Source organism: Labeo rohita, chromosome 2, assembly GCF_022985175.1.
Source record: "Labeo rohita strain BAU-BD-2019 chromosome 2, IGBB_LRoh.1.0, whole genome shotgun sequence".
Classification (NCBI taxonomy): Eukaryota; Metazoa; Chordata; class Actinopteri; order Cypriniformes; family Cyprinidae; genus Labeo; species Labeo rohita.
This window is the reverse complement of record NC_066870.1, coordinates 39,350,848-39,372,056: the sequence shown is the minus strand read 5'-3', so window position 1 is coordinate 39,372,056 and position 21,209 is coordinate 39,350,848. Positions and strand designations below refer to the sequence as shown.

At 38.0% G+C, this 21,209-nt stretch overlaps 2 protein-coding genes and 1 long non-coding RNA gene across 3 annotated transcripts in view; all 3 read right to left on the bottom strand.

The window, feature by feature from the left end:
• Positions 1–676: 676 nt before the first annotated feature.
• LOC127151789 (uncharacterized) lies at positions 677–4,512 on the bottom strand. Its single transcript, XR_007824963.1, has 3 exons — positions 4,289–4,512; positions 4,083–4,175; positions 677–2,696 (listed from the first exon to the last, which is right to left on the bottom strand). It is a non-coding gene; the product is annotated as an uncharacterized LOC127151789 (long non-coding RNA).
• A 2,214-nt stretch (positions 4,513–6,726) lies between these two features.
• On the bottom strand, positions 6,727–20,840 carry LOC127173924 (midnolin-like). The gene is made up of 8 exons (XM_051124009.1): positions 20,747–20,840; positions 20,256–20,652; positions 18,781–18,868; positions 18,585–18,647; positions 11,118–11,462; positions 10,165–10,267; positions 9,859–10,080; positions 6,727–7,849 (listed from the first exon to the last, which is right to left on the bottom strand). The coding sequence occupies exons 2-8, from the start codon at positions 20,480–20,482 to the stop codon at positions 7,587–7,589; spliced, it is 1,311 nt and encodes a 436-aa protein (XP_050979966.1). The 5' UTR covers positions 20,483–20,652; positions 20,747–20,840; the 3' UTR covers positions 6,727–7,586.
• Positions 18,878–21,209, bottom strand: part of stk11 (serine/threonine kinase 11) — a 55,747-nt gene continuing 53,415 nt past the window's right edge. Inside the window, exon 11 of the mRNA XM_051123996.1 lies at positions 18,878–20,148. Coding sequence (XP_050979953.1) covers positions 20,127–20,148 — 22 coding nt within the window. The 3' untranslated portion in view covers positions 18,878–20,126. The remainder of the gene's footprint in view (positions 20,149–21,209) is intronic.

Here is a 21,209-nt window from a genome sequence, read left to right as displayed (position 1 = left end):
AATCAGCTTTCTCAAGACAATATTCTTTCTTCAAACTTTCAAAGTCTTTCAAATCTCCCAAGATTTTCTCCCAAGATATCCAAGATTTAAATCTATAATCCATTCTATTTGGCTTAAATTCAGGGTCATAAGCACACCACTGAATTATCTGTAATTTACGATCCAGTTTATATTCTTCTTTTATTGTATTCCAGATTTATAATTGGGTTTTAATCCATGAGTTTGGCACCTTATCTATAAATCCTCCCAAGTTTTTATGTGCCAATATCGCTAAAATTGGGGGATCATTCATTATTGAAAGTTCAATATCTTTCCACCTATCTTGATATGTTGGATCACATATGTTAATTAAACATTTAGTCTGGGCTGCATAAAAATAATCTCTAATGTGGGGTAATCCCATACCTCCTTCCTCCGTTGGAAGCTGTAATGTTTTGAATTTAATCCTAGGTTTTTTCCCTTGCCAAATAAATCTGGAAATGATCTTATTTAATTCAGACCAATGTTTTAATCATGAACTTTCTTATTAATGTTCTGAGAATGTTGGAAAATAGTATAGAGTTCAAAAACAAATAATACTCAGTACTAGACAAATATTTTAATTACCAAAGGATGTTTGGACATGATATGATTAACACTTCTGCAGTGCATATAGGCCATCACAGATTAATGTGTGTGTGTGTGTGTGTGTACCTGGTATTTATCACGTTATGGGGACGTTACAAGGATAGTAATACCAGTAACTTTTGACCTTGTTTTTTAGGTCCCTATGAAGAAACAGTCTTATAAATCATGCAGAATGAGTTTTTTTGAGAAAGTTAAAGTGTGCACAGTCTCCTGTGAGGGCTAGGTTATGTGTAGGGCAACAGAAAATACAGTTTGTACAGTGTAAAAACCATTACACCTATGGAAAACATGGAAACACAACACGTGTGTGTGTGAGAGAAAACCCCTCACGTGACGCCAGCAGGCAGTCAGATAGACAGGATGTGATGCGTCACATGGATGCTGCTTCCTCTTTCCTTCCCACTTCCTCTTCTCTATCAGCTCACAGGACGTTGGGTAAGAGAGAGGCCTGCGCTGCTTCCTGTCTGAGATCACAGACACACACGGTCATTTCCTGCTTGGTGACGACAGCGGCGTTCACTTCCTCTGAAGATCAGCAGCACTTCTGTCTGCAGCTTCCCTGTTCGTTAACAGAATTAATGAATTAATAAAAAAGGCCACAGAATAATTTAAACACATCAGACTGATTAGAATGAAAGCTTGTTTCTGATTAGAGGGAAAAAAAATGACAATTCTGACTTTTCCTCACATTTACATTTTTCATCTCTCATTTACATTTTTTTCAGTTAATGATTATTTTATTTCAAGTAAAAAATGGCTTTGGTTGAGTTCATTTATAATGATCCACATTAACAGAGTGACAGTGAAATCACATCAGTCTCGTGTGTTGATCACATGTGCTCACGTGTGTAACCCGTAGCAACAGCCGAGCACTGATCAGCCAATCACAGGCCTGCAGACGAATGATGACGGAGGTCAAAGGTTCATGGATGCTAATATCAGACGGTGATGTGAGCGTTATTGATCGCTGAACAATAAATATCTGTTCATCAGCGTAGGGTCAGAGGAGAGCAGCGCAATTAAACATCAGCGTTTATTACAAACCCGCGTCAGACGACAGTATGGATCCGTTTACACGCAGAGCCTCATCCTCACAGCCTTCATTACTGTCATCAATGAGTCTGTGTCTGTTATCAATCACATCCATGTTCACACACAAAAGCACTGGCATCATCACTCACAGAGCTCTAATCAGAGTGAAACAGTCCGTTTGTTTTCACATGAAGTTTCGGAAGATTGTTATGATGCTGTTGAAACAGCACAATTCCTCAACAGATCTCCTTTGGTGTTGCACCTAAAAATCAGCATGTTGCAAACCCTTGAGCACAGGATGAGTCTGAATGTCTGATTGTGATTCAGCACGATCATCACAAACTGCATTTTTCTAATGATCACAAACCCAAATTACAATTACAAATTACAATTACTATTACAAAAGATTTTTTATGCATTTGAGAAGATGGAGATTTCTGAAATTAGAAATAAGTCGTATTTTATTGTGCTTTTGATGAACATTATCTCATTGTTTCCATTTGTAATAGTAATATATGTTATAAAAAAAAACCTAAATTACCAATCAAACATGTTAAAGACACAAACTGGTCCAAAATGTCAAGTAAATTCAGCAGTTTGTCAGTTTAGATCTGCGTCAGTCCAGATCAAACACTTTTACCAAAATTACAGCAAGAAAACTCATTTATCTTCAGCAGAAAGTTGTTCAGTACTTACAACCCAACATTTGTTCCTCGAGCGACAGCTTCATTTCGTTTCTCCCACAATGTTTATTCCTAAAACAGAACAAATCACACAGTTTGAAACGGTGAAAAACACTCTCATAATATTTAGTTTGACAAATGATATTAAGAAGATTTAAAAACATGCTTTCACTTACCATTTGAGGAAAGGGCCTGGTTTTGCACCCGTTTCATGAATAATGTCTGGAGTAAATCCATGTTCATCCACAATTACAGCCAGATTTGATGGTTTGTGAATTGAAGATTATGATGCTGTTTGTGTGTTTTTAAAATCTCATTCACTGACTGAAACAGCACAATTCCTCAGCATATGTCCTTTTGTGTTGCAATTAAAAAAATAAAGCTCTTTCTCAGTATTTTTGTCAGTTTTCCAGTACAAATATCAAAACGTTCCTAAAACATTTACTAGTGAAACAAAATGTCAGATTTATCAGCATGTCATAAACACTAAACGCAGAGTCTGAACGTCTGATTGATCATCATGAACTGCCTCTTTCTGATTAATAATAACTCAAACACGCTCATGTTCATTTCAAACACAGCAGAACTAAACGCTCGTTTGTCTGGATGAAATTCACACACATTCACACCTGTTCACAGACAGATACTGGTACAAACATCCCATAAAAACAATGAGATAATGTTCATTAAACGCTCAGCAAACACTCATCACAGCATGAAGCAGAAGCTGCTGTTAAACACTTCAAGAGAAATGATGCATTTCTAACCTCATAACCTCAAAAATGTCATTCATACAAAAGCATCAATCTTATTTTAAGCAATATATTTTAGAAAAACACTGAATCAATTAAAAAAAAACAAACAAACAAAAAAAAAAAAAAAAAGAGAGACAAACTGGTCCAGTAAATTGAGCAGTTTGTCAGTTTAGATCTGCATCCATCCAGGGACCGGTCGCATAAAAGGTTTAGACTACACTCTTAAAAATAAATTCTGCTTCATGATGCCACAGAAGAAACTTTTTTTGTTTAAATGGTTCCATTAAGAACCTTTAACATCTGAAGAACCTTTCTGTTTTACATAAGGTTCTTTGTGGCGAAAGAAGGTTAAAAAAAGATCTTCTTTAAAGAACCTTTGACTGAATGTTTTTTTTTGTGGAACCAAAAATGTTTTTTTTATGGCATCACTGTGAAGAACCTTTTAAATCACCTTTACTTTAAAGAGTGAAGTCTTAAAAAGTTAGTCAGCTATTTCTTTCTTTAGGACTGGTAATAATGTTTTAAATTCAGTTACAGAAAAATGTAGATTAGTTTAAGTTAATTGCAAAAAATATGACCGATTACCCTTTGGTTAACTGCTAGTTGACACTGTCTTAACATAGAGGTTAAGTTTACACAACTGGCCCCAGATCTAACACTTGTTACTAAAGTTACAGCAAGAAAACTCTTAACACAGATTTTAACATATGAAGAGTTCAGATGCAAAAACCTCTAAATCCATCTGACGTCTTTCTTTAAAATGAGCATTTCTTTCTGGCTACTTTGTGTAGGTTTCTATGTAAGTACTGGTACATCTGATCGTGCTGAGGCTGGAATGTAGTGAGTATAAAAGTATTTGATGGACGTATAATATGTGTCGAGAGCATTCACTCACTATCATTATCTCATTTTTGACCGAGATGGCTTTTAGCTGGTTTTGCATCTGAACTCTTCATATTTTTTAGTAAAGTTGTTCAGTACTTACAATCCAGCATTCAGTTCCTCTTGAGCGACAACTTAACTTCAGATCAATCTGCAGGCCTTCTCCATTTCTCCCACAATGTTTATTTGTTTATTCCTAAAAGAGAAAGAGATCTCACAGTTTGAAACTCATATGAAATAAACATCACTCATATGATATTTTGTTTGACAAACAATATTAAGAAGATTTTAAAACATCCCTTCACTTACCATATGAGGAAACACTCGAGTTTCATGACTAAAGTCTGGAGTAAATCCATGTTCATCCACAATTACAGCCAGATCTGACGGTCTGTGCACTGAAGGTCTTTGTGTTTGTCTGTTAACCTACATTGTGTCTCGAAGCAGGGATTTTATTCTTAAAAACTAAAACCATAACAAAAACATCTCTGCTACTGAACTTATTTAAAAGTTAACTGAAAAAAAAAAAAAAAAAAAAAAAACAACAACTTTTTTTTTACAGCTAGTTTCCAATGCAACATTTCTTTTTGGTTTGATTCAAGTTGAAATACTAAATAAATAATTATAATAATAAATAATTATGAAATATTTACAATAATTATAATAAAAAATAATATAAACATTATAAAAAAAACTGACAAAAACACAACAAACTTGTAAATTTAAATTTCCAGCAACGTATAAAAAAATTTTTTTTTTTAAATTTTAAGAACTGAACCAATTTAAAACATTACCAAAACCTGTAACAGTCTATTAATGACACTACAAGAACAGTAATTTAAAGTGACACACTGTTGTTTTTGCGTGTGGTGTTTGCAAATGTCAGACTCACGGTTTAATGTTTCAGATCCTGCTTTACCAACAAACACAGTGTGAAACCACCGAGATCAAACCAACGGCTGACAAACACACCTGTGACTGACTGACTCAACGTCTCTATGACACACCTGTGATATAAACACACACTCAACATCAGCAGCGTCACATGACTCACCGCCGGCTAGACCAGACCACAGTAAACCAGATTAACTAACGCTTACATGACGCTTAACATAAAGACTAGACTCGGTGACTAACTGCTTTTGTTCCTCTTTTGTAAGTCAGTTTGAATAACAGCATCTGCTGAATAAATATAAATATTGTTGTTGCACGTTTTCAACCTCTCATTCTGACGGCACCCATTCACTGCAGAGGATCCACTGGTGAGACACTGATGCAATGACACATTTCTACAAATGTGATGAACAAACAAACTCATCCTAATCTCAGACAGTCTGAGGATGAGCACATTTACATGTTTGTCTGAACTGTTAATATCAGAGGGAAAAACACTAACAAGCAGCAAACATTTCTTCATCTTAATTTATTATCTAAAAAGAAATAAAAACTAAACTGCAAGCCACACTAATTTATTGCTTATGAAAAAACATCTTCATTTTGAACACTATAGTTTACACTGGGACAAAAACACACAAACGTGAGAAAGAAAGAAAAGTGACAAAACCAAAGCACAGAATGTTTCACAGTAACCAGATGAGTTTATAAATTAATACAGTGGTATGAATGTGCTACACACTTCCTGAAACGCCCCACGACAGACCATGGGCTCAAAAACTACTGCAACCGACCTGCAACCAAAGAACACAAAACTGAAGTCCTGCTTCATGCCGAGCGTCTCTGAGAGATGATCCGATGCAAGAACAAGAGGATTTTTGTGCTGCAAAAAGACAAAACGAGACAGACGGGAGGAGCTTCATGAAACTACAGGCCGCCGATCCAGTGTGAAAGAAGACGACGTCAATCACTCATCAGAGATCAGATCGCAAACTCGGAAAGAGACGTCATTCCACATTCTGTCAGGAACAGGAAACACACGTTCACGGGAGAGTTCAGGGAATCCACACGCGTCGCTGCTCCTTACAGATTAAATAAGGCCACTGAACAAATCACAGCAAACGTCTTCCTCCACACGCGCTCCAGCAGAACCAAATCAGCACATGAGCTTTCAGTATGATGCAGATGTTCCCTCCATTTCAGATCAGAGTTTTGTCCGTGAGGAACACATGCACATCTGCACACGTGTGATGGAAACAGTCTGTGTTCAGATTCATCGCCTCAAATACAAACCACAGAAACACAAATGGACACTGGCTACCGTTTGAGAGAAAAAAAACAAAAAACAAAAAAATCAGTAAGAATCCACAAGTAAATGCTGCATTACGACTCTTATTCAGTTAATGTCTAAGAAATAGAATGAGTGAAGCTCACAAAATAGGTCCATATTTCATCCTAAAATTTAAATAAAAGAAATAAAGCCTATTTTTAGAACAATTACCCAAAAAAAAAAAAAAGAGAACAATAATAATAATAATAATAATAATAATAATAATAATGATGATGTTTTTTTTTTTTTTTTTTTACTTTATGTACTATAATAAAGGGGGAAAAAAAAAACTAAAGACAAAGAAACCTCAAAAATAACAAAGCAGGGATTAATTTAAAATATCATTATTTTTAAATAATTTATATTTAAAAAAAAAAAAATAATATATATATATATATATATATTTAGAAATAAATGTAATAATAAATATATATATATATATATATATATACACACACACACACACACATATATATATATATATATATATATATATATATATATATATATATATTTTGTGCTATCAAACGACTAATCTCGATTAATTGCATCCAAAATAAAAGTTTGTTTACATAATCTGTCTAGTATGTATATTTATTATGTATATATAAATGCACACATACAGTATACATTTAGAAATTATTTACATGTAAATATAATTATATTCATATAATTGATAATATTTAATTAGATTTAAATATTTTTTAATATAAACAACATTTTTCTTAAATATATACATGTATGTGTGTTTATATATACACAGCACACACATATGTACACAAAAACCTTTATTTTGGATTCGATTAATCGCTTGACAACACTAATGTACAATTTTTCATAAAGAAATAAAGCCTATTTTTAGAACAATTAGGAAAAAAAAATACATCAGTTTTTTTTTACTTTATGTACTATAATAAAACGGGAAAAAGGAAAAACAAAAATTTAAAAAAAAAAAAAAAAAAAAAAAAACATACACACATATATATAAAAACGTTTCAGTAATTGTTTTCTTTTGATTTTGGGGTGAAATATGAACTGTTTTCATGAGATTCGCTCAATTCCAGGATTCATAAAGGCTGAATAACAAGTCTGATCTCAGATTGAAGTACTGTCCTTTAAAACGCATATCAAAAATATTATAATGCTCAACAGAAATGAACTGTGCAAAACATCATGTAACCGGAGTTGAACACCTGACGTGAAAATGCTACATCCTGCGTTTCGTAACATCCATGAAGTGAACTGAGAATCACTGCAAACCGAACGTGAACGCCATAAAGCGTCTCCTGAGGGACCGAATCCAAACCGTCTGCGTGTTTCACAGTCGGACATTAATGCCCATGTTGTGTCACGTTTTCATCCAGCTGTGCGTCAAACTGCGGCTCAGGCCACGACAAACTCCGCGTTCATGTCTGACGGGACGTCGGGTTTCCAGACCGGCTCCTCGTAGTCCAGGTCCAGTGAGCCGTCGCTGGACAGGCTGCAGTCGCTGTGGCTGCGTGCGCTCTTGCGTTGGGCGAGCCAGTGATACGGGCCGCGCGTGTCCCTCCGGGCCTTCCGACGCAGACGCCGCTGCTGCAGCAAGAGCTGGAGCTGCTCCACCTTACAGCGCGTGGCTTTATTCTCCGTCTGACGCAGACGCTCACCTGACAGAGACACAGAGACACGGAGTCAGACCATACGCAACAAACAAAAGACCAGCGAGTTCAGAAAATGGTTATTACAGGTCAACAAGAACTATTCATTTATTTGATATAAATTAAATACATTTATACACACACATTTATTATGCGTGCAGGCCTAATCGACTTTATGCAAAGCTGGTGTGTTTGTGGTGAAAGATGAGCCGCACGTTCACGAGATTCCCGTGTAAACCTGCACTTCCTCCAGGAGTCGTGCTCTGTTCTTTCCAGAGCTGCTGACCCATGAATCATTCATGCTTCATCAGCATGTTTCCACTAAGCACACACACACACACAGGGACAAGGTGCTGCGGGGCTCCTGGAGGCCCCTGAGGGCCCGAGTGTGCCTGAGCAAAGCTGAATAATTTATGCAGCCAGTATGCTGGAAAGATGTGAGTCGAGATAAGAGTGTGTGTAAGGTCAGCGGCGGCTGGTTAATGTTCACTAACGGGGTCGTGACCCTCTGAAAGCCCAGAGCCCGGCGTGACCCCACAGATGACCTCTGAGAGCTCACGTCTCATTCAGAGCTCAGACAGGAGACACATGAGAAACGGAGCAGAGCCGCGGCTGAATGCACATGACAAGCTGTACTGTGCTAAAATGACATTATAACATGCCATTATTAGTGAGATAATCAGATTTTAACAATCAGTCTTGTATAGAGCACTGCAGGAATAAATATGGTCACTATTTTCACTAATATTAAACATTTCATAATAATCACGATAAATAAACTATTTAGCGCATTTGTTTACAGATGCATGAATGCATAATTATTCACAGCAGCTCTTTTAAACCAATTTCAGATGTGTGATTTTGGCTTTGATGAAGCAGTGTGTGTGTGTGTGTGTTTGCAGTAAATCTGATCCGATGTGCTGAATTTTACAGAATGAGACACAAATGAGCAAACGCACACTGAGCAATGAATCAGGAGAAAATGAGAAGTGTGTAAAGTTAGAAAAGACTCTGAGTCAGAATGTATGACTTCCTCTTCCTCCACGAACAGATCAGTTTACAGCAACTCAATGAATTCTCACCACAGATCTCACACGCACGCAGGTTGGGTTTTTTTGCTTTTTGAGGACTCTACATTGACAGATTTTCATACTGTACTAACGGTAGATTCCATCCTCTAACTCTAAACACTAACTCTAAAAACTGTTCCTATAAAATCAAAATTTCTGATTTTATTCCCAAACATTTTTAGAAGCCAAACACCTTTGAAACAACATTTTCCTGAATCCCCCCTGAGATTATAATATTAGTTAGAAGTTATATGTAATATTATAAGTTATTATTAATTATTAATTAACATTCACATTTTACAGTGCTCTTACGTTGTGTCTGACTGTTTGAGGGTTGTTTTTTTTTAATTAACAAATTGGTCTTTCATAGTAGCATACATTTAGACCCTGATAATCAGTTAAACCCACAAATATAGCACCTCAATACCATGGTTAAAAAAGTAATATGGTTTCGATGTATGTGTATGAAAAACATTAGTCCAAATACATTTAGTATTAATCACAAAAATTAATCACAAAAATACTGCAATTATATTCCACTACTCTCCCTTCAATGCATTTAATACATTAATAACATCTAGCAAACTCTTGTTATCGTTTACCGACGAAATTTATATTGTGCAATAATTATTGTTATCGATTTATCACCCCGCCCTAATTTGTTCACCTATCAAAGCTCATTGTGATTACCGGATTCTACAAATAATGTTTAGTGATTTAATGCGAATTAATATTGTTGGTTGTTGAAATTTCAGCACATCACCGATTTTCATGATTAAATTAATTAATTATCTTTTTATCAGCTCATGAACCTCAGTTTGGGAAAGCCTGCTTGAGCAGAAGGACGTCTGTCTCACTGTGCTGTATTTCAGCAGTGAGGTTGTGTTATATTGTGTCACTAGCTGGAGCAGCTCTGAGTCATGTCTGATGATCAACACACACACTCACCGGAGGGCCTGCGCAGGTGTGTGTGCGGCTGCTGGCGGTCTGAGGTAGGTGAGGGCGGAGGTGAGCAGGGCGCGGCCGGAGGGCAGCGGAGGTGCGCCAGCGTCGGAGGAGATCCCTGGTAATGCCGCGTGGCGCTCAAGAGGTCGTTGAGGATCTGGAGGATGGTGTTGACGTCCCGGCGAGGACGCCCGCTGCTGTCCTGACAGTTGGGGTGTAAAGTACCTGAGGAGAGAAGAGGTCACCATGAGTTCGAGATGAGTCGCTTGTTCTGACTGCTGTAATTGTCATGATGAAGCGATGCATTACCTGAGAAAGTTCCTGAGAAAACACCTGGCGCGTGGTTCACCAGGCTCTCGATGACGGCGCCGGGTTTGCATCGCTGTCTGGAGCTCTGAGTGCTGTCTTCAGACTGAAAAAAAAACACATCACAACAGGTCAACTCTCCTGTGTTCGTTTAGTATCATTAATATACTACTATAGTCTGTGTTACTATAAATTACATTTTATTTTTATAGTCATTGTTTTAACTTCAATTCAATTTTAGTTGTTTTTTGTCTTTTAATTTTTTTTTTTTTTAATGTCTATAATTTTGTTTATTTAGTTTTAGTTATTTTAGCACTAACAGATTCATTTTAGCACCACTGAAATACTATAATTTTTATAGTTCTACTTTCTGTTTTTTAATTTTTGTTAAAGTTATAGTCATTTTATGATGCATTTGTCACTTTTTTGTTTTTAACAAACTAAATTAATGAGAAATATTGAAAATAAATGTGTTTGTTTTTTTTTAATATTTTAATTTATTTCAGTTCAGTTTGTTTCTTTCAAGTAAATCTTTTCTGGTTTAAGTTTTAGTTTAACCTTGCAGTTGTCTCTTTAATACTGGAGCTGCTCAAAAGTAACTTTTACAGCACAAATGTGAAGCTGGTATATGTGCTCTCTTTGTTTTTACTCAATAAGCCACATTATGAGAGCTGTAAACTCTCTAAAGCTCCTTTCTCTAATGTCTCTGCTTTTAAGGACAGATGAACTTATCCATCTCAGACATAATTTTATGCATTTTGCAGAAATAATGTTTGCTCTTTTTTTTGAGATGTTATAGCTTGTTGAATTCAGCACAATTACTGCAAAATGTTCAGTGTTTACTGGCTTTACACTGTTATGAGACCACTATTTTTGCATTAGGATTTTACAATAAAATAAAACGAATCAAATAGTTCGACAGGAAAGACTGGAGCAGCTCCACAGTCGTGTCTCACCTGAATGCGAGGAGGAGGGGTGGGGCTTTGAGTACTGTGGGAGTGGCAAACATGTTGAGAGTGAGGAGCAGGGGCGGAGCTTCGCACACTGTGGGCGTGGTGAACATGAGATGATGGTGGGGCAGAGTGGCTCTTAAAGACATCCTGTTCCCTGGGCTGAAAGTCTGAGGGATTTTCACTGCTGACGGCCTGTCTTGGCATCTGGTTGGGGCCCGTAGGACCCCTTGAAACGGACGGCTGTCCTCCAGACGGCTGAGCCGCCAACTGAAGCTGCACAAACATCATGTGATCTCCCACACGCAGGGCAAGGGTCAGCGGGGACCGTCCCGACAGGAAGTCACTGACCTGCACACAAAACAAGACGATTGACAGACGTTAATGAGACTTGCATGTTACATTCAGCAGCAGAACATCATCTGATGCAACATTGTACAAAGAAAAAGAGTGACAGTGTATCAGTGCATGATTGTATCAGCAGAGCACTAACAAACCAGAGAAACCAACATCCCCAGAGTCTGATTCAGATACCAACAGCGCTGAGGTTTCACATACGTTGCCCAAACCACACGAGCAGCAGGGCGAGCGTCTAATGTGGAGCTGCTCTTGTAGTTTAAGAGGCCGTGGAGAATCCGCTGGCCATCAAAGGAGATGATGACTGCATGACCGAGGGAAGCCTGACACTCTCTTAAGTCAATGAGTAACGCTGACGTCACACATCTCGCTCTGCTTCATGAGGCAGACGCACAGAGCACATGAACCTACTCACACTCTCTAATTAACGCTCGTGGAGTAGAGCGAGAGATCTGAGAGCTGAAGAGCGCTCGGCTCTGATGTAAAGGTCACGTGTTGGTGTGCTGGGCTCAGGAACTGAAGTGGGTATGCGACCTTCCACTGGCATGACGCTTCAGCCTCTGAAATCAGTCAGTGGTGTGGGTGAAGACCAACAGCGCAGCAGTCTGGGAAACCGTAAATTCTCAGAAATTGTGGGCTGGTACCTTGTAAGGCAGCGCGACGCAACCGACGCGTCACGACTAATAGCAGATCTGCGCCCATAGGCGGCAGAGAACGTGAAACGCAAACGCAACACTTCACAGTACGCTTTCATTCATTCGCTTTCATTAACATGAACTCTTAGCTAATAATCTTAGCTAATGATAATCCCAATATTTACTACAAGATTTTAAACATCTAAAGTTGTATCTGTTACCATTAGGTAATGCATTGGGAACTAACATGAACCAGGGTTATTATAGTGAATGTTAAAAAAAAAATAAAAATAAATATTGGAGCACAAAACCAGTCTTGAGTATCACAGGTATATTTGTAGCAATAGCCAAAAATACATTGTATTGGTCAAAATGATCAATTTTTCTTTTATGAAAAAAATCATTAGGATATTAAGTAAAGATCATGTTCCATGAAGATATTTTGTACAAAAAAATATATATCAAAACGTAATTTTTGATTACTAATATGCATTGCTAAGAACTTCATTTGGACAACTGTAAAGGTGATTTTCTCAATATTTAGATTTTTTTTTTCCAACCCTCAGATTCCAGATTTTCAAATAGTTGTATCTCAGCCAAATATTATCCTGTCCTAACAAACCATACATCAGTGGAAAGCTTTTATATATATATATATATATATATATATATATATAAATATATATATATATATATAAAATGTATGAAACCTGTAAAAAAAATAATGTTAACTGAAATAAAAATCAAATATAAAACAAAATTCAGCTATATTTCCATTTTACTTTAATTTGTCGTACTAAAGTAAGTAAAACTAAAAATAAAAATAAAAACTATATTGACATATTTACAAAACACAAAAACAAAATTACTGTAACTTGGACTAAAATTTAAATAAAAACAAAAATATAAAATTTAAAAAAAAAACAAAAAAAAAACCTAATTGTAAACACTGACTGACATTAACAAAAGGTTAAAATGCGGTGACTAATGGAAAAAATAAATGCAACCAATCACATATTGGTGCATAGAGTAAAAAAAAAAAAAAAAAAAAAAAAAAAAGACTTTCACCACATTACAAATTAAAATCCTTAGAGAAGTGCTGTATTAAGAGGTGGATTATGGCATGAATCCGGACTGATCACAGATTTACACGATGACTTCACACTGAACAATAGTTTGGAAATCAGCAAACTAGGAGGAAACGCCCAACCCTTGATTACAAGAAGCTCTAAGTGTGGCAACCTGACATGCGTGACGTCATCACATCTCACACAGTACCAGTCCGAGGAGTCCGGTTTAAAGCGGTTTACTGTACATCAGAGCGGCTGGTATGCAGATGAGTGAGATACGAGCGACTTCACAAAACCCTGAAACTAAACACACTCCTGACTCACAGGAACTCCTGCGCTGCACTGGGGAAACGAGCGAAACGACTCAAGCACTTTTGCCCCACTGCTGATGGAGGACAGTCAAAGTGAGAAACGGCAAACAGCGAAGCTCTCGTTCTCAGAACAGCACAGCGACATTTAAAAAGCACAAACTCAGGATCACTGCAGATTACAACATCTTTCTGCTTGTGATTGCACTTCACCAGTTGCAGTGCTTTAACGGTGTCCAGGGTTCATACAGATACTGTAAAACTACATTCCAGAACTTTAACCCCACACATACAAATGATTCGTGAACCTGCACTGTACACCCGACCTGAAACAAATGATTCACCATCCATGCTTTGAAGTTCAGATCTTCGTATTGCAAATCATTTGATATAAATCAATAAACATGAATCATTCAATTCTCAAAATGATATAAAACCCATTCTGATCTAAATGAAACGATTTGTGATACGCGCTCTGAACTCCTGAACTGAATCACATGATTTGTGACCAACGCTTTGAATTTCCGATTAGAGCAAAAGAATCACAAACCCACTCCGAGGTTCCAATCGTCCGAGTTTGCGCCACGAATCATTTGATTTGAATCATTCAATCCACAAAACGATTTACAAACCCATTCTGTTTTAAATCAAATGATTTGCGATACGCATTTCCGAAGTCCCGAACTGAATCTAATGATTCGCAATACACAAAGTTCCAATCTAACAAAAAAAAAAAAAAAGGATTTAAAGTCACAATCTAAGTCAAATAATTCACGAACCCACTCCGAAGTCCCAATCTAAACCAAGTGATTTGCAATACACGATTTAAAGTCCTGATCAGAAACAAATGATTCGCAATACGTGATCCGATTGAAGCACTTCGAAACCAATCGAATCATTACAAGCGATATCGAAATTTGAAAATGAACGGCTCTTTTAATTTGATCTGGTTTTTGCTTTTTGCTAGTAAAACGCTTGCAATGAACGATCAGAGTCTGAACAAGTTTGAATCAATCGGAGCGGTTCCAGCGTAAATGACTCAACTAATTTGGTTCATCTGTTCCTCTTTTTGCATCTTCAGCAATGTTTACACATCACTGTCAGTACTACTGCTGGCTTATCTCGCTAGTTTTCTGATATTAACTCAAATAAGCAAAAAAGTAAAGATCGTTTTGATGAATTGCGTGAAAAGATGTGCTTATTGAAAAAAAATAAACACCCATTTCATACATTGTCTTTCACTACTTGAAGCACTTTTCAAGTACCTCTTCAGGAACATTCTTATTTTCAAGGGTTTTCCAAGCCTTAAATGTCAAAAAAAAAAAAATCAGAAGTACTTCAAGCACTTTAAGCACCTTGTTCAAACCCTGGGTATCTGAATAACTGATGCCCAAAAAATAAACAACTATTACATAAAAATCATAATAAAGAGAGAACCTTTATTAATTCTTAAACCCTCAAAGAATCACAGCCTGAAATCAAACCCAAACATGCAGCAGTAGTTAGCAAGGCTGTGAAATGCAGAATTGCAGCAGGGCGGTGGATGTGACGGGAATGAAACGGAGCCGATCCGCTCCTCCCGTCTCTCCAGCGAGTCACGACTCTGAGCACTTCAATCACAAAGACAGGCGGCTAATGAAAGACTGGATATCACGACCACGCAAACGCCTGTCGTGTGTTTAAACCGCACATCCATCAGCCGCTGAGAGCTGTGAACTCACGACCCAAAATCACTCACACGCTGAGCCCAATAAACACTATCTGTTATTTAACCCCGTCTCTTCCTCCTCTCTTTACACACATTCCGTCTTCACACAGAGATATTTTACACAATCCAATCAATTCATCAGTAATAACAAAGCAAATTCTTTTTCTTCCTTGAAATGACCAAAAACCTCACACAGCCCGCAGCCGAGGCTGTCGGCAAACACATTCCTCATCCGTCCTGATATCTGCCACATTCTGCATCTGAGGTTAATGAACATCGAGCTTCAGAGAGCAATGCTGAAGTGGCTAGGAGAGCATCTTCTGTCTGAAGCTCTATTGATCCGCAGGCCTTCAGCGAGATCTGCTCCCTCAACGCACAACGCTATTAAGAGCAAATGATTTCCAATCACGCTGAATGGAAAGGCCAGAGATTCCCCAGACACAAAGACGAGAGCAAGACGACACCGGAGGATCTTCACAATAACAATGAATGTTATTGTGAACACACCACAGGACCTGGATGAAAACCGTGAGGATGGAGCACTTTAATAAGCAGATAATGAAGTCGGCATTAAATGGAAGTCGCAAACAAATTCACTGCTGTATTGAGATGCATTTCAGAATTAAATGGCTAAAATGAACAAAGAAAAAGGACAAAACAGTGCACTTTTTAAATCTTCTTTTCCAGTACAAGTATCTGGTTCGACTCAAGATATTAAGAACTGCTTTCTGAAAAAAATAAACTAAAGTGAGAAAAATGTCAATGAGGTAAAAAAAAAAAAATAATAATAATAATAATTCTTGTTTCTCCTTTAAATTTATTAGTTTTTTTTCTAACCACACTGGCAGATTTGTGTGCGTGTTTGTGTTTTTTTTCTTGTTAAGGAAAACTCATTATTTTTATTATTTTTTTTAAGCAAACGCCTTAACATCATGTCATTAAGCTTCTTTTGCTTTATCTAGATTTAAAAATGTTTCGATATATTAAGACAGAAATACTGAGGAAGAAAATCATTTTTTGTAATGTGTTCACTGGAATGGATGCAGATTTGAATGCAGATTGACTGAAGTGGCATACGTCAGAGACATCAAGTGAGTCATGACACAGGAAGAGCAAGTTGACAACAATATGATTAAAGATTTTAAAGTAAACAGCAATACTGAAAAAAATGCACGGATGAATTATTCACAATAAGGCCTGGGTCACGCATTAAGAAAATACACTTGATGTCATACTGACTTTTGTTTGTTTTGGTACAGGTACGACGTCTAACGCCCTCATTGTGAGACCCGTTTCATTCAGAAAATGTCAGGGGGAGAGAAAAACAAACCTGCGCCACGACTCACAAAAACAAACTTCCTGAAACACCACCCACACACCGACCCACACAGGTGGTGCAGAAGGTGTCTAGACGCACAGACAGGTTGAGCATCGGGCTGTTCTAACACACTTCACAGGAGGATTTCCAGACTAAAAATACCTGCAGCATCAACAACCACATCTAACAGCGGATAATCTGCAAAACCCTGCATTACTGCACAAACACAGCGTCGTGAACGTGTGCGTCACTAAACTACAGTTCCAAAACAAAGAGCTCGGCTTGCTCTCCGACACATGTAAACAGGTGAAAGTCACCGAACACGTCCAGCTCTCAATTAGTTCAACAATGAGGCATGGATAAATCATTAAACACTACAATGCTCTATGTAAAAAATCAGAACTGTTCATTTTGATCTCATGTTTGCTTTAAGGTTCCTCATAGAGGACCCTAGTGAAAACTAAATATACTAAAATGAATTTAAAATACATTTATTTTATGCACGAGTATACTGCAAATACATTTACACATTATGCACTTAATAAAAAAAAAAATACCATACAAGTGTACTTTTTGTATACTAAACTGGTATATTTAAAGTCTGCTAACTGTGCTTAAGGCACTTTAATTGTGCTGAAGTCCAATAAAGATATACTTAAGTATATTTGATTGTGCTAAAGTGGAACTGTTGCAAGTATACTTCAGGCACACTTTAAATATTTTGCATTTAAAGACCGATATTTAAAGATCATACAATCCTCATCAATAAAACATCTTTTATGCCTAAAGGAGAAGTCCACTTCCAAAACAAAGATTCACATATAAATGTACCCCCTTGTCATCCAAGATGGCAAGATAGGATGATTTTGAAATGACTTTTGAAGTTGAGGGAGAAAATACAAGTTTTTTGACATAGTTCAGGGAGAGTAAGACAAGACGAGCGTTTGAGATGAAAAAGCATTTAAATTGTATTTTTTTTTTTAATGAAAATAACTGTTCGTTTCGCTAGATTAGACCCTTCTTCCTCGGTTGGGATCGTTTACAACCGCATTTGTGATCGTTTGAAGACACATTTAAACTACATTTTGGAAGTTCATAATCAGGGCACCATATCAGTCCATTATATGGAGAAAAATCCTGAAATGTTTTCCTCAAAAAAACAATTTCTTTACAAACGAAAAAAAAAAGGCAAAAACATCTTCGATGACAAGTGGGTGAGTACATTATATGTGAATCTTTGTTTTGCAAAGTGGACTTCTTTAAAATTAAGAAATGTGCATTGTGCACTAGCAGTACTCCAAATAAAGCTGAATTACAATGTTTTACATCAGTAAGTCTCGAGTGATATGTCAGTAAATATGTCAATAGACTTAAACGATACTTAGTATAAAATAAATGCATTTTAAACCTTTTTATTAGGGGAGAAACAAGAGCCGGATGAGTTTCATGAGATTCAGAGCCGCTTATAATAAGAGTGTGACATGCGTCTGTTCTAGGAAATCATTTATCGTTCTTGAGTCTAACCACACACACACACACACTGAACTGACATCAAACAGCTCAGCATTGCCAAAATGACGCACAGACCCGCTGATGGGGCGGAGCGCACACAGATATATATGCACATGTGGTTTCACAGATGTAGGTGCCACTTGCAGGGGCTAAAATGTAAAAATAGAAAGTTTTCTGCTTATCTAATGGAGTTTTTGTAGGTTAACGATCTGTTAAACATCAAATGTCACTTTTACAGTGAGCGTCTGTAAAACACACACGCACACTGATTTCAACCGGCTCGTCGCCAAAAGAGCAGCTGTTTGATTTGCTTGCATGCAAATCCATCATAACACAGAAGAACATTCATGAAAAGCATCGGCCCGTTTTTGCCGTTTACTCAGAATCCCCCAGCGCTTATTCTGAATGAGAGCGTGTATTTGTACACACGTGTGGGCGTCTTTCGCTAGTTAAATTCAGCTGCTGGTGGGAAACGCACACTCATTAGAATAGTCATTGTGCGAGTTCTTGTGAATGAGTGTGTGCTGGTAGAAGAGGAAGTGTGCGACCGCAGCGAGAGCTTCACCTGAGCGTCTGAGAGACTCTCCAGCGCCTGCAGGACCGACTGCTCCGAGCGACACGACTGCGACTGCAAACACACGACAACAACATCATCGTAACTCAAATGCATGTGCGAGATGTTAAAAACACTGTCAAAACATTTAGTTTAGGCCTTCAAATGCAAAAACAAGTGAGATTTCAGAGGAGGAAGTGATATTTACCATCAGCCCGGCTTCAACCGTAGGCACCAGCGTCAGTCTGCTTCCGTCAACCACGCCAAAATCCAGCAGTTTTCCTGAGTTTAACCTCCTGCAGATGGAAAACACAATCACTGAGATTTCCCATCATGCACCTCTCCACATACATCACAACATTCATGAGATGGTTTCAGTTCAGCGTGCTTTGCTTTTAACATCAAACACTCTGAATAAACGTCGCTGTGATCTGACAGCCTTATCGTGTTGTTGTTTTGGGAGTCAGCCTGACTGTAACACACTGGAATGAATTGCTGAAATATACACAATGAGCATTTGTAAAATATCACCTTTGACTTGCTCATTTAAGCAGTTGATATTCAGTAATATTATTATTACGGATTTAACCGCACTGACACTTTCAGATGAGAAGAGTTGAGTGCAATAATGACACAGTAGAGCTGCTTTACAGCTGAAATTGAATTTCAAACTGATTAATTTTACAACATTAAGACCGTTATGTTGCCGTTTATTACGGTGAAGCTGCTTTAAATTCATCTGAATTGTCCTGTGGCTTTACCTGTGTTGTCCAGAAGTGTCAGGACTATCACTGCATTACCTCTCATAAAACAATTCTACAGGAATCTGTATGTTTTTCTGCCAGAATTGGGAATCAGTCCTGCAGGATTCATTAGGACGATTATGATTCCCAACAAGAGAACTTTGGGATTTCTGCAGGATTTATGAAGACACATTTAAGACTTGTTTAATACTTTTTAAGACCAAGTAAAGAAAGTTCAAGGAATAAACTGAAGGGAACATCATCACTTCCAAAATCTTCCAAAAGATGTGCATTCGTTTTAATTTTTTTGACAAAGAGAAACAGCTTTAGGCTTAATTATCTCAGATCCAAACACAGAATCACATTCACTGTACCTTAAGATCACAAGACTTGAGAAGTAAAATGAGTTTAAGCTTAAAACAAAAACATACAAAATCAACTTAACTCAAAAGGAGAACATGTTTTCTTTCCCTACAGACAGATGTTCGTTCTTGCTTTAAGCATAAACTCATTTTATTCAGAGTTTAGTGTCTCAGACTAGACTCATATCTCTGTTGTGCATCTCAAGTAAATGCATCTTGACTGAAGGATGTTTAGATTTTTGCTCTGGAAAACGCTGCAAGATGTTCATTTTTTGCAGTGCATGCAACATTTACAATTCAAGACTTCCTGACCTGATTTAAAACAGTTTAAGGCCTTAATTTGAGGAAAGACCTGCAGAAACCTGGAACGTGCACGTCCAAAACCAGTTCATTGTACATTTTCCTGTCATTTGTCTTCACAGGACTGTACATTCTCCTTCAGAACGCCATCAGTCCTGATGTTCCGATCTAGATTACACTAAGAATCAGAAAGGAACCGAAAGGATTCGTCATAACCGAATCCAGATCTACAGAAACTGAGTTTTCTCGGCGGATCCCGGACTCGGACTCGGACTCACGTGTCTCGGTGCAGCAGCAGCAGTCGCTCCCCGGGCACCCGCAGTTTGTCGGACAGCCTCCTCTTCAGCCCCTCCACGGTCTCGTCCAGCGGAACGGAGAGCTCGAAGCGGGTTCCCGTCGTGGAGCTGATCGATACGTTCATGGAAGCGTCGCCGCGGAGGAGTTCCGGACACCGGGACCGCGATCCGTGATTGCTGCAGCTCCGCGCCTCGGTGTTCCGCTCCATCCGATAATCCCGTGATCTGTGAAGCGAGCAGGTGATGATGAGCTCCGAACGGCGTGTCCTCTCACCGCAATAATCCTTTCGCGACCGGTGAAATATCCGGTGTGTTCGGATCGGTCTCTCTGAGGTAAATCCACAGCGTCGCGCGAACCACCACAATAACGGCCGTTGATCTGCACAGAAACGCGTCGAAATGTCAATATCAGCAGGCCGTAAGAATACGAATGTACATCTATATTTATACGAATATCATTTTTTTTTAAATACCCGGTTTTTGATCTCCTAACGCACTCAGATAAGCTCTATTTCTTAAGCCGATTGCTCGGTCTTGTGTGCAGCACAGCTGCTGCGTCTACATTTGTTGCGAGGCCCCAGCTGAGAGATCCCGCCCACCGACACAAATAACCAATGGCGTTAGTAGATACGCTTGACTTCGTGGTGTCAGCCAATCAGCTGTCCGCTCGTAACACCCACATGCGCATAGGGTCCGCCCACCCCATCCTGTCCTCTGCGATAATTCTTGACGTGACCAATCAGAGAAGCGCTAATAAAACGGCTACGCCCATTCCCGCTATGATCATTCATAACAGCAGAGCGTAAAGCATTTGATCAAATCATTTTGTTCTTGGATTTTAACACTGGCTTTCCTGTAATGACAACATAATAAAACTATTACGCATTTTTAAAAAATTTCACTTGCACGAAGCCAACGCTATTTATTTATTTATTT